Source organism: Mastigoproctus giganteus, chromosome 10, assembly GCF_048544385.1.
Source record: "Mastigoproctus giganteus isolate SK-2022 chromosome 10, ASM4854438v1, whole genome shotgun sequence".
NCBI lineage: Eukaryota > Metazoa > Arthropoda > Arachnida > Uropygi > Thelyphonidae > Mastigoproctus > Mastigoproctus giganteus.
The window spans coordinates 225,452,575-225,466,546 of NC_143584.1; the positions used below are offsets into that span (position 1 = coordinate 225,452,575).

Here is a 13,972-nt window from a genome sequence, read left to right on the forward strand (position 1 = left end):
GACTTCAGTTATAGCTCAGACACAGCATGGTTTTGTTAAGGGGAAGTCTTGCCTGACCAACTTGATTGGATACTATGATGCAGTCACAAAAGAACTGGATGCAGGGAATAACTTTGATATTATATACTTGGATCTTAGAAAGGCTTTTGATACTGTTGCACCTGGAAGACTGCTACACAAATTGGAGCAGTGTGACATTGGAGGCAAATTGCTGCTATGGATAAAGGGGTGGTTGAGGGGGAGAAGACAGAGAGTGGTAATCAATGGACACTGCTCATTGTGGACTAATGTTATTAGTGGAGTCCCTCAGGGCTCAGTGTTGGGTCCATTATTGTTTTCTGTATTTATAAATGATATTGATGATGGTATATCAAGCTTAATGTCCAAGTTTGCAGATGATACAAAGGTTGGCAGGGTTGTCAAGGACACTACTGACACTATGCTGCTGCAACAGGATCTGGAAAGGTTGAGCAGATGGGCTGAGAGGTGGCAAATGAAGTTTAACATTGACAAATGTAAAGTACTACACTTGGGAAACTGCAACCCCAGAGCAACGTATCAACTCTGTGGTAGTACACTGACAGTGGTAGAGAATGAAAGGGACTTGGAGGTGATTGTGCAGGCAGATATGAAGTTCTCTGAGCAGTGCAGACGGGCTGCAAGAGTAGCTCATGGAGTATTGTCAATGATATACAGTAATTTTTCCAGCAGGGATAAGGAGGTGATTATTCCATTGTATAAGGCAATGGTCAGGCCACACCTAGAGTACTGTATACAGGTCCGGAGGCCTCATTTCAAGAAGGATGTAGAGCTGCTGGAACGAGTACAGAGAAGGGCAACAAGATTAGTGAATGGAACAAAGGGGTGCTCTTACGAAGAAAGGCTTAAGTTTTGCAAATTACAGTGTCTGGAGACTAGGCACCAGCGAGGTGATCTGATTGAGGTGAATAAAGCCTTGAATGGTTTAAGCATGCTCAATGCTGATGGGATTCTTCCTCTAGCTCAGAAAAATCACCTGAGAGGGCATAAATTCAAATTGAGGAAAGACAGATGTAGGATAGACGTGCGGAAATTTGCCTTTAGCCAGCGGGTGGTTGGTTGGTGGAACAGACTGCCATCCCTTGTGGTGGAGGTTGATAGCCTAAATAAGTTTAAGGCTCAGCTGGACAGGTATTTTGAACGAACAGAGGGGTGAAGTGGAAGTGGGTTTTTTTTTTTTTTTTGGCTGATGCTGCATAAGCTTGCTTTCTTGCATCAAATGCCTCTACTAATGCTAATGCTAAGGCACCTGGGGTGGATCGGATCTATCCAGTTATATTAAAGGAGGCAGCAAAGGAAGTAAGCAAACCCCTAGCCATAATTATGAGAGCTTCTTTGGACTCAGGGGAGGTACCCATGGACTGGAGATGTGCAAATGAAACCCCAATTCACAAAGGAGGATCAAAGGCTGACACAAGTAATTATAGACCTGTTAGTTTAACTTCGGTTTCAGGAAAATTAATGGAGGCACTGGTTAAAGAAGCACTGCAGGATCATCTGGACAAGAATTCAGTTATAGCTCAGACACAGCATGGTTTTGTTAAGGGCAGGTCTTGTCTGACCAATTTGATTGGATACTATGATGTAGTCACAAAAGAACTGGATGCAGGGAATAACTTTGATATTATATATTTGGATCTTAGAAAGGCTTTTGATACTGTTGCGCATGGAAGACTGCTGCACAAATTGGAGAAGTGTGGCATTGGAGGCAAATTGCTGCTATGGATAAAGGGATGGTTGAGTGGCAGAAGACAGAGAGTGGTAATCAATGGACACTGCTCAACGTGGACTAATGTTATTAGTTGAGTTCCTCAGGGTTCAGTGTTGGGTTCATTGTTGTTTTCTGTATTTATAAATGATATTGATGATGGTGTATCAGGCTTAATGTCCAAGTTTGCAGACGATACTAATGTTGGCAGGGTTGTTAAGGACACTACTGATACTATGCTGCTGCAACAGGATCTGGAAAGGTTGAGCAGATGGGCTGAGAGGTGGCAAATGAAGTTTAACATTGACAAATGTAAAGTACTACATATGGGAAACAGTAACCCCAGATCATCGTATCAACTCTGTGGTACTACGCTGACAGTGGTAGAGAATGAAAAGGACCTGGGGGTAATTGTGCAGGCAGATATGAAGTTCTCTGAGCAGTGCAGACGAGCTGCAAGAGTAGCTCATGGTGTCTTGTCAATGATATACAGGACTTTTTCTAGCAGGGACAGGGATGTGATTATTCCCTTGTATAAGGCATTGGTCAGGCCACACCTTGAGTACTGTACAGGTCTGGAGGCCTCATTTCAAGAAGGATGTAGAGCTGCTGGAACGAGTACAGAGAAGGGCAACAAGATTAGTGAATGGAACAAAGGGTTGCTCTTACGAAGAAAGGCTTAAGTTTTGCAAATTTCAGAGCCTGGAAACTAGGCATCGGCGAGGTGATCTGATAGAGGTGTATAAGGCTTTGAATGGCTTGAGCATGCTCAATGCCGATGGGATTCTTCCTCTTGCTCAGAATAATCACCTGAGAGGGCATAAATTCAAATTGAGAAAGGACGGATGTCGGATAGATGTGCGGAAATTTGCCTTTAGCCAGCGGGCAGTTGGTTTGTGGAATAGACTCCCATCGCTTGTTGTTGAAGTTGATAGCCTAAATAAATTTAAGGTTCAGCTGGACAGGTATTTCGAACGAACGGTGGGGTGAAATGGGAGTAGTGGTTGTTTTTTTTTTTTTTTTTTTTTTTGGCTGATGCTGAATAAGCTTGCTTTCTTGCATCATATGCCTCTACTAATGCTAATGCTAAAGATGATAATGTGCTGTGCCAATCGGCTCGCACAGTCCTCAAGTGCGAAGAACACAGTGAACGTACCACCATCTTGACTGACCTCTAAATTCGCCTGACCTCAATCCAGTTGAACACCTGTGGAATGTTTTGTAATGGGAAGTGAACAAATTGACACAACTGTCATCTATATTGACTGTGAAAAGCCTTGCAAGCAGAATGGCTGTAGATCTCTACGGACATCTTCAGACATCTAGTGGAGTCAACGCTTGTTCAAATAGTGGCTGTTATCCATGCGAACAGTGGTTTAACATAGTATTAGCTCAATGGTCATAATTCAGAATCAATCAGTGTATAAACTCTGAGTATGTGCTTGTCTCTCAGTACTAAATCACCTACTCTAATTCTTTTAGAACACGGCAAAATCTAATTATACAAATAAAATAAGAGCAAACGAGGACACTGCACTCTAAAATCTAAGCAAAAACTGAAATTGTAAGAAGGATAGAATAAACTCATGGGTAGGTGTGGGAATCAACAACAAACCAGAATGCAGCCATGTGAAACAGAGTAGAATTGCAATGCAGAAAATGTAACTGGAGTGGATGACTATTGTGTTCCAGTCCAGTTTCTATGAAAATTACCTGGAATACTAACCGAAACTGATCTTGATTTCATAAACACAATAAATTAACTTAAGATAGGAAGATATTTAAAGCTGTAAGCGCAATTACTGTTTATTAGTTCCAGTTTAAAAATCCATGGACTATTCTCATCTCATTCAAGTGCCAATAAGCCCAAAAGATTTCAGACTAATCCTAACTTCTTCCACCATTCTCAAACTCCTTGGAAAGGTATTCCTTCCAGCATTAAACAAACAGCTGATGCCACAGAAACTGAAACAGTTTCACTTCGCAGTCGCAAATAGAGCCACCATAACAAACTTCATGGCAGCACAGACATAATTTGTTCATGCCTTTGAAAGTAAATCCGAATTAGCTATAGTGTACGCTGATATTAAAGCTGCTTTTGACAGCTTAGACATCACAGCCCTTCTCAGCCTTCTGCAATTCTTCAGGATAAAGGGAGATCTAGCAATGAAGAAGATTCACTTTACATGGAAAATCAATGCAGGAGTCCCACAAGGTGGCATCCTGTCTAGCCTCCTTTCCTCAGTCATTCTAATTCCGTTCATGCATCCCCATGATGATGCTCTAATATTCGCTGATGATATAAAGTTCTTTACTTTAATCCCACCATCTGGAAACCCAAAGGCAATTACATCTTCAATCACTGAGAACTTGACTGCTCTTTCAACTTACTTGGAGATGTTTGGGTTAACCTTAAAACCCTTCAAAATCTGCAATAATGATTTATTCATTGAAACAGCAACCAACAGTAATTCAACCATCCGTTTCTGGCACTCACATCCCAGTGGTTACCTGCTATAAGAACCTTGGTGTCAATTTTGATCTGAAGCTAAGATTTGATGTGCATTCAGAATACTTCCGAAAGTTATTTAACACCCTATGCTGGAGAGCAAAGCAACACTTACTTTGTTCCATAGATAACTTCAAACCACTGTTTATCCGGTTATTTTATACGCTGCTGAAATCTGGCATCTGCTTCACTTTCACTTCAAAAACCGGTGTTCGCATGTGAATTCTGGACCCTGAAATGGGCCATAAATAAGCATTGCCGACTCCTCTCAATTGAGAACAACTGACATGGCTAAGCAGCTAAATATACCCAGGCTCCCTAAGTTAATTGACAGCACACATTTAATGACTACAGTAAAAATGTACACAGGAGTGATAAACGCCCCAAACATCTGTGATTCTGTCAGTGGCACAATTCTCTGCCATCCATGAGGTCAAAGCCCATACTAATCCTCAAATACAACCAGCTGAAACTGTGTAATCATTTTCTACCTGCCCAGGCACTCCCCAAAATTCAGGCACTGCTCTGTCTTGGAATTAACCTGCAGAAAATATTTACAGACTACAAATACTGTCGCATTCTCCTCAAGTGGATCGAATCTGTTGAACTGGGATAAATTCTTCCATATTGTGTTTCGATGTTCAGTTCTTTTTCTGTTATATTTTCCTATTTATTATCATTTCAATTTACATGTTTTTATTTTGTGTAACTTATAATATCCCATGTAACTATTAATTTTACCAATTTAATCACACGTATCATTCCTTAATGTAAAACTCCTGGCCATGTGGCCGGGATGAGAACTATTGTTTCTAGTACTTGCACCGTACTTAGCAGAAATAAAGAAGTTTATTATTGTCATCCCTGCCACTACTGAAGGGTAAACTATGACAGCTGTTAAAACTATAAAGAATCGATTTACCTCCTTTGCGTTTAAAAGAATGGCTATAGAATAATTCCAATTCTTTCATTGTTCACACTTCGGATATCCATATTAACTTACAAATAAAAAGTCACATGAAAAAAACTTTTATAGTATTATCCTGACTTTAATACTGTATTTACAGACATATATCCACCTCCCCCCCTTTTTTTTAACATAATGGATTGCAGTTCCTTAAATTGCTATGTGGAATATAAATGAATGAAATTTTGTTATCACTGCTAGATGGAGCCTAATTCTGTAATACATGCTTCTCCACCTTTATGGGTTGCAAGTTTAAAAAATTCTTAAAATTGATAAATTCATAAAATTTGTACATATTTTAAAATAAAATCTGTGCAATCCTTGGTTTGACTACTGCAATCAAACTTCAGATTATTTTAGACGATTTTACTAAGTTTAATGCATTAGTTAAAGAATAGATATATTTATCATAAAAATTCTGATAATTCAGATTTCTGCTTTATCAATCTTGAAATATTTTGGAAATTCTCATAAAGTTTTCAAATATTTTACTCTAAATGCTTATGATTTTATTTTTATTTTAGGAATTCAAAAGCACCATAGAGGAGTTGAAAAGTAAGCTGAAGGGCGCAGAGCAGATCATTCAGGTATCTTTTTCTGTGATATCAGCATTCAATTTTGTAGAAATTTTCCATTTTAGGAATTATTTTGCATATCAGTTTCAGATTTACAAAGGAAAGTATGTATTTTATTCCAGCCTTCAGCAGCTCATCGATTACAGCATTATTACAAGTATGCTGTATATTTTGCATAAAGGTATTTTTTTTGTTTCAATCTGGCCTCCTTTCAGGTCTTATACAGCAACTGGTCACTTTATTAGGTACACCTACTTAACAGCAAGTAGATCCCTCTTCAGTCGAGACAGCCTGGATTCATCTTGGTATGGATTGATCGAGATGTCAAGAGAGTCTAGCTGTGTTTCGTAGCAAGTCCACATATTGTAGGTCAACAATACAACTGTCCAAGGGTCTCGTACTGCATAATAGAACCAACCTGAACTGCAAGCTATCAGTGCAGAGAAGTGCTGAATTAGCAGGCAATAGAGGGAATTCCAAGCAGACACATATCTCACATTTCTCTCTATATATAATACCAAGTTACTGTTCTGTTGCTTATATATAAACAACAAAAACGTAAATACACAGTGGACCACCAAAAATTTTCTTTATATATTTACACTGCCCTAACATTAATATCAGGATACCTGCTTTAGACAAAACAAGATCTTTTATTGTGTCATTTAATGTTTTGTGCTGAAACCTTTTACTTTTATAATGGCCTTCAATCTTCACGGCATACTTTCAACCAGCTTCTTATAAATTTCTGGTGATGTGTTCCTCCACTCTACCTTTAATCCAGCCACTAGTTTCGCCTTGTTCTTTGTGCGATCTTGACATGCATGCACCCGATGATCCAATACATCTCAAAGACGCTCGATAGAGTTCAGATCAGCACTCTGGGCTGGCCAATCCAACTTTCCACACCCATGCCCTCAAACCACTCCTTCATGACCCGAGCAGTATGGCACGGTACCTTCTCTTGCTGATACAGGTATGGGCCTTACCTGGAGGCCATAATGTTGGAAGTGCATAATTATCCAAGTATTGCACAGCATTCATGGTTTTGTCAATAGTGACTAATGGGCTCAAGCCAAACCATGAAAAGCAGCCCATAGGGAAGGAACTGTTCTCCTGGCATTCTCCACTCCCAGAAATGGCTATTAGATTGGTAGCGAACTTCGACTCGTCTGTCCATAGGACTGTTTTCCACTGCTCTGCAGCCTGGGATTTACACTCCTTACACCATGTTAATCAGCGTCTTGCGTTTGTTGAGGTGATCGACAGCTTGTGAACAGCTGCACAACCATTGTTACCCATATCATGGAGTGTCCTTCATATTGTACTAGTGCTGACATTAGTCGCAATACTTTCACAGAAGGATTTGTGTGATTTGAGACAATGGCAAATCACAATTTTCATGCACAGTTCTTTGCAGAATTCTCTTGTTCTGTCTGTTAGTTTTTCCAGGCCATTTTTTGGCAGATTCCATTCCTCTGCCATTTGCATATGACATCACTAACCATTGACTTAGGGATCCCCAGTGTGACTGCAATGTCTCATACAGAACGCTTGCTTAGGTGACATCCTTACTATCAATTAACAGACTTCCATGTTGGAAGTCCGTTAATTCTGTTCAACGTGTCATCTTGTATGCCCACTTTTGCATTTGTCTGTTCGAAGCCCAGTGTGCATATTTATAGCAGGTTCTGTGACATGTTGCATGCATAGGACCTGTTTCCCCATCCATGAAGGGATGTTCAGATATTAATGGTAGGGCAGTGTATAGTTGATATTTACGACGAAAAAAATGAAACTCTTGCAGCCTGACTAACTTGATGACAAAGTGGCAAAACCACCATACTGTCATGAAGAATGTGGTGTAGCTCATTGGCATAACATTATGCAAAAGCATTAAACTCATTGCATTTACTTTTACTTTTGGATATATCTTGGGTAAACGGCTTCCCATATTCAAGCTATAGACTGACACAACACACAATTCTCACTGCTAATTTTTCAAAATTTCCAAGCTCTAGGGGTGTAGGTGTGTGAAACGGCTAGTTAGCAGACCATAAATTCCAACCACACCATATTAGATAATGAACATTTTAATATAACACGTATTGATATATACATATTATTTAATGAAAAATATATATTATCTTTAAATTATTCACTTTGTTATGTAAATGAGATTTCCCTTTACACTCAACGTAATTCCATCATACATCAGTAATTCTGCCTCTTCCATATTTCTCACTTTATTAAATAAATGATTTTTTTTTCTTCCTATTCATATAATCCTCCCATATATCTTATCCATAATTTTGCTGATAACAGCATGTTGCATATTGCATTCCACCATCTACTTTGAGAAACCTTGCCCTGCTCAAATAGCTTCAATTTCTCAAATATCCACTACCAATTCCTTAAATCCTGATCTCCAGGTAATTCTCCAGTAGAGCAAAGATAACTTAGTTGATTTCAATCCTAAAACTCAATCTTGTCTGATATCTCACAAATAGGATTCTTCTGCTCCTATGTTTATCTTCAATGACACTGCAATTTCCAGGCAAGATCATATATCTCTATTATCTCTATCCCTGAGTTCTAATCTCTCTCTCTCTTTTTCTCTTGGCAGAAGTACATCACAAATGTTGCTTCCTCTGCATCTAAAAAACTTGGTTTTCTCTTTCACTCTTGGTGTTACTTTTCTTCCAAAAGACTGTTCTTCTGTACAGATCACAAATGCAGCATACCATGCAATATTGTTCCCACATCTGGGGTGGTGCCCTCAAAACCTCTCTCAGGCTTCTTGATTCCATTCAGAAGAGGGCAGTTAGGTAAATTAATGATTCTTCTCCAACAGAGTCTTTGCAGACTGTCTCATAGACCTTCTGCATACCTTTTCTGTAGATGCTTCCATGGGTACTGTTCTTTTAGCATTAGCATTAGTAGAGGCATTTGATGCAAGAAAGCAAGCTTATGCAGCATCAGCCAAAAAAAAAAAAAAAAAAAAAAAAACCCACTTCCACTTCACCCCTCTGTTCGTTCAAAATACCTGTCCAGCTGAGCCTTAAACTTATTTAGGCTATCAACCTCCACCACAAGGGATGGCAGTCTGTTCCACCAACCAACCAACCACCCGCTGGCTAAAGGCAAATTTCCGCACGTCTATCCTACATCTGTCTTTCCTCAATTTGAATTTATGCCCTCTCAGGTGATTAGTCTGAGCAAGAGAAAGAAACCCATCAGCATTGAGCATGCTTAAACCATTCAAGGCTTTATACACCTCTATCAGATCACCTCGCTGGTGCCTAGTCTCCATACACTGTAATTTGCAAAACTTAAGTCTTTCTTCGTAAGAGCACCCCTTTGTTCCATTCACTAATCTTGTTGCCCTTCTCTGTATTCGTTCCAGCAGCTCTACATCCTTCTTGAAATGAGGCCTCCAGACCTGTATACAGTACTCTAGGTGTGGCCTGACCATTGCCTTATACAAGGGAATAATCACCTCCTTATCCCTGCTGGAAAAATTCCTGTATATCATTGACAATACTCCATGAGCTACTCTTGCAGCCCGTCTGCACTGCTCAGAGAACTTCATATCTGCCTGCACCACCACCCCCAGGTCCCTTTCATTCTCTACCACTGTCAGTGTAGTACCACAGAGTCGATACGTTGCTCTGGGGTTGCTGTTTCCCATGTGTAGTACTTTACATTTGTCAATGTTAAACTTCATTTGCCACCTCTCAGCCCATCTGCTCAACCTTTCCAGATCCTGTTGCAGCAGCATAGTGTCAGTAGTGTCCTTGACAACCCTGCCAACCTTTGTATCATCTGCAAACTTGGACATTAAGCTTGATATACCATCATCAATATCATTTATAAATACAGAAAACAATAATGGACCCAACACTGAGCCCTGAGGGACTCCACTAATAACATTAGTCCACGATGAGCAGTGTCCATTGATTACCACTCTCTGTCTTCTCCCCCTCAACCACCCCTTTATCCATAGCAGCAATTTGCCTCCAATGTCACACTGCTCCAATTTGTGTAGCAGTCTTCCATGTGCAACAGTATCAAAAGCCTTTCTAAGATCCAAGTATATAATATCAAAGTTATTCCCTGAATCCAGTTCTTTTGTGACTGCATCATAGTATCCAATCAAGTTGGTCAGGCAAGACTTCCCCTTAACAAAACCATGCTGTGTCTGAGCTATAACTGAAGTCTTGTCTAAATGATCCTGCAGTGCTTCTTTAACCAGTGCCTCCATTAATTTCCCTGGAACAGAAGTTAAGCTCACAGGTCTATAATTACTTGTGTCAGCCTTTGATCCTGCTTTGTGAATTGGGGTCACATTTGCACATTTCCAGTCTATGGGTACCTCCCCTGAGTCCAAGGAAGCTCTCATAATTATGGCTAAGGGTTTGCTTACTTCCTTTGCTGCCTCCTTTAATATAACTGGATAGATCCCATCCACCCCGGGTGCCTTTCTTGTGTTTATCTTCAACAGTTTCTCCTCCACTTTACTCCCAGTTATTTCAAGATTCTGTAGCTTACTGCTAGAGTTGAATACACCTCTGGCATTCCCCTTGCTGAATAACTCCTCATGTGTGAATGTCGATGCAAAATATTCATTTAGGTTGTTAGCTACCTGAGCACCGAAGGCCAATTCTTCTGAATTGGCCTTCATAATTCCTGCTCTCTCTTCCAAAGCAGTCCAAACATGTGGTGTAACCAGTCAACATCCTTTTACTGTCCGACTTCAAGCGAACCAACTTTTCTTCTTCCTCATTTATTCACTCAACTTCCGTTCTCTGGAACAACCTTCCTTCATGCAAATTTACAGTAATTTACAATCTACATAAATTCATTCTTTCTCTCTTCGCAACCTTCAACCCATACATGGTACTAAGAACTGTAGGTTCTTTACATCTTAGGCGCCTCCGTAGCCAGGTGGGAAGGAGCAGCAGTGCGTAGCACACACGCTTCTTGATTAGACTGGGGTTCGAACCCGTCACCACCAAATACGGAGGATGCGGAAAGTTCTGGGAATGACCACCGCATATCCCCGGAGCAATATGGCCTTAGTTGCTAATGCTCCTAAAAACCAAATAACAAACAAACAAACAACATCTTTACATCTTGTGCTTGGGGTTTTCTTTAAAAAATTAAAATATGTGTATACTGTATATATATCTAATTGCACAACAGTTGGCAGACACACATCCTCTCTCCTTTTAACTAATCTCATTAATATTCATGTATTACACAAAAAGTTTCCGACATGAATTTTCTTCTGGGTATTTCCTGCCTTCTTTACTGTCTTTCTACTAGGTTAAGGTGGATATCGCAATGATTAGAACAAAAAAAATCTTTTCTTGTCTCTGTCAACCATGTCCAATTTGTTCCTTCAGCTAGGGGAGGAGTCGATCAGGGGACGGTTGCCTCTATTGTATTCATTGATCATTATCTTAATTTATGGTCTACAACATTGCCTGTTTCCAATTTAATTGCATGGATCCCTTCAGCTCTATTGTATTTACTTCAACTTAAGTATTTTCATACATTCACACCCAACTAGTTCCTTGTAGGAGGAAGCAGTAATTTTTGTCGGTTCCTTGGTTAATGCAGTCGCCAATCCAGCAGATTTTTGATCAGTCACACACAGACATGACAACAATAAATTGTCCAACAAATTTTGTCACACAATCTCCTAGAAATTTTGGATTTTTTTTTTTCTTCAGGCAAACTAATTGAAGAAGCATATAGCTCCATAACTACAGCATCAGAATTTCCATGAAATATGGAAATCTATCAATATCTGTGAAATTGAATTTGTCATATATTACAATTTCCTTTTAAGATCAACTCCCCCAAGGTCTTGGCTTCCAATACGTTTACTTTACTACAGAAATACACAAACAAATTTATAAATCTCATGTATGAGACCACACAAAATGATCTTGTTAAAAAATTTAAATAATGATGCACAAATCAGCAATTTCGTCAAGCCCTGTCAAATTACGGATCCTAGCGAATAGTTATATTTTTCTAGATACGAAATCGGCCCTGAAAAACGGTCGAATAAATTTCTTCATAGATAAACTACCTTATTTTAATGATAAATGCATTTGTTTAACTTATTGAAATCTTTATAATGCAACCATTGCTGTAAAATTTATTTCCTGTTTAAATTAGCTCATATGGTAGATGTTTTTGGTTTCTATTTATACTAAGTTTACGACTTTCTTAGGAATTACACAGGGAAAATGAAGAACTCAGAGCTGACCTGGAAATAAGTGAACACAGACTCACTGGTATCTTGCATGACCTCTCTACCTTTCTTGTGGTGAGTGAAACGTTAACACTACCGAGATAAATAACTATACCTATCCGAATGAATAGAACCCTTTCTGGAGCATGAGATGTAACATTGCATACTGCCAAATAGTGTATATAAAACTTATTGTCTCTTAAGTAGAGAGTCTGCACATCCTGTTAACTAAAGGAATGCAGACAATTTTTTTCAGTGGGCCCTTGTATTTTTTGCAGTTAGGTGGAGCCCAATTTTTTTTCAATGATGGATTCTTGAAGGTTCAATATTCGATTGTTTAAATTATGTGCCAAAATCAAAAGTTGCAAAATGAATTGTGCAAATCAAGATGCAGAATCTGATTTTATCTGATGGACCAGTGACTAATGTCCTCAAGATAGGAACTACAAATTTTAAATTACAGGGCTGATTCAATTTTAGGGAAAAGGATATCAAACTCTAAACTAAGTTCCTGTATGGGTGATATTGTTTGAATAAATAGATATTATGTTCACTTTTTTCGTGTAATTTTTTTCATTATCTGTTATATATATAGATAAAATTTTTTGATGTATAAAATATTGTAAGTAGAAAGCGTGAAGGAGATTTTATTGAATTAGATCTAATGAATATAAGGTGTATACACTGGGGGTGATATATGGTATGAAAAGGAGGGAGAAATGGACCGGAAATTAAACTAAAGATAAGAATTGAAAAAAGCGACCAAGATTAAATAACATTGCGGTGTCTTTCACAATTTCAGTGTCATCATCAGAGGTTATCCACCGAAATTATGAAAAAGACAGCAATGTTCTTGCTTCTGTTTCCTACATGCTCTGTATATTATGGTGCACATGTATAGTAGCCACGTGTTACGAAGGCAAATTTAGATTTTGAATTTTGCAGTAAGATAATAAGGTAATGGCCAATAAAAGTGGTTATGATATGTAGTGCATACAGATCATGGATGACCTTACAGAAGCAAGTGAAAAGAATTGAAAAAACTGGATAGACTAAAGTAAGGAATATCGGTATAGACAGGTAGAAGGGCCTTACCGTTACTTTGTAAAACTGACCAAAAGACCAAGATGGTGGGGTGCCAGTATATTTATGTGTAGGTACGCTAGCAGCTGCTACCGTTAGGTGTGGGGAAAAAAATACATATATATTGTTATGGTGTCTATATAGATTGAAATGAAATGAGTGGTCATAATGACTGTATGGATTGAAATGAAATGGGTGGTGATGATGAGCTTGGTTAAATACATGATGTACAAACTGCCCAGGATAGTTAAGAAATATAATAGCTGACAAAGTGGCAGTAAAAAGCAGCTAAACTTTGTTAAGGCGAAAAATAGATTGGGTAAAGTTAGGAAGTAGCATCCCACTATTGCATTCGGTAGACTAATGGTTCACAGGACATAAGAAGTAGTGGCTAGTAAAGCAGTAAGAAGAATGAAGTAGAACCAAGTAGTTGGGCTCGAGTAGTTTGGGGTTTCAAACCCGTTCCTATAGTTAGGACCCTGAAAGAAGGTCTGGGAGTGAGTGCATCATGTATTTAATGTCAGTTGTGTGAAAAATGTGGTAGGAATATAATGAAATGAGAGTTAAGATTAAATATGATTACAATATATTCATGTTTAATACACTGTGTTAGGCCAATTGGTGGGTACAAGGTTTCTAGACCGTAAGATACCACAGAGGCCTAGTGTATTGTATATACACTATTTACATACTTGATGTGTATGGGATTTGTTATTAATTAAAGATAATGCTGTTTATTTTAATGTCCCTTAGTTTTTTATGCTTTATGATGTTAAGGTCTTTACAGAAGTGGTGGCGAAGATATGCTTTAGGAAAATAGTTG

The 13,972-nt window shown here is 38.7% G+C and overlaps 2 protein-coding genes across 3 annotated transcripts in view; one reads left to right on the forward strand and one right to left on the reverse strand.

Moving 5' to 3' along the window:
- Nucleotides 1-13,972, reverse strand: part of LOC150079989 (TNF receptor-associated factor 2-like) — a 95,880-nt gene that overhangs the window by 62,817 nt on the left and 19,091 nt on the right. The gene's annotated exons all lie outside the window — the stretch shown is intronic.
- Nucleotides 1-13,972, forward strand: part of LOC150079990 (uncharacterized) — a 52,278-nt gene that overhangs the window by 28,263 nt on the left and 10,043 nt on the right. The window contains exons 8-9 of the mRNA XM_090382729.1: nucleotides 5,748-5,810; nucleotides 12,046-12,141. Coding sequence (XP_090238855.1) covers nucleotides 5,748-5,810; nucleotides 12,046-12,141 — 159 coding nt within the window. The remainder of the gene's footprint in view (nucleotides 1-5,747; nucleotides 5,811-12,045; nucleotides 12,142-13,972) is intronic.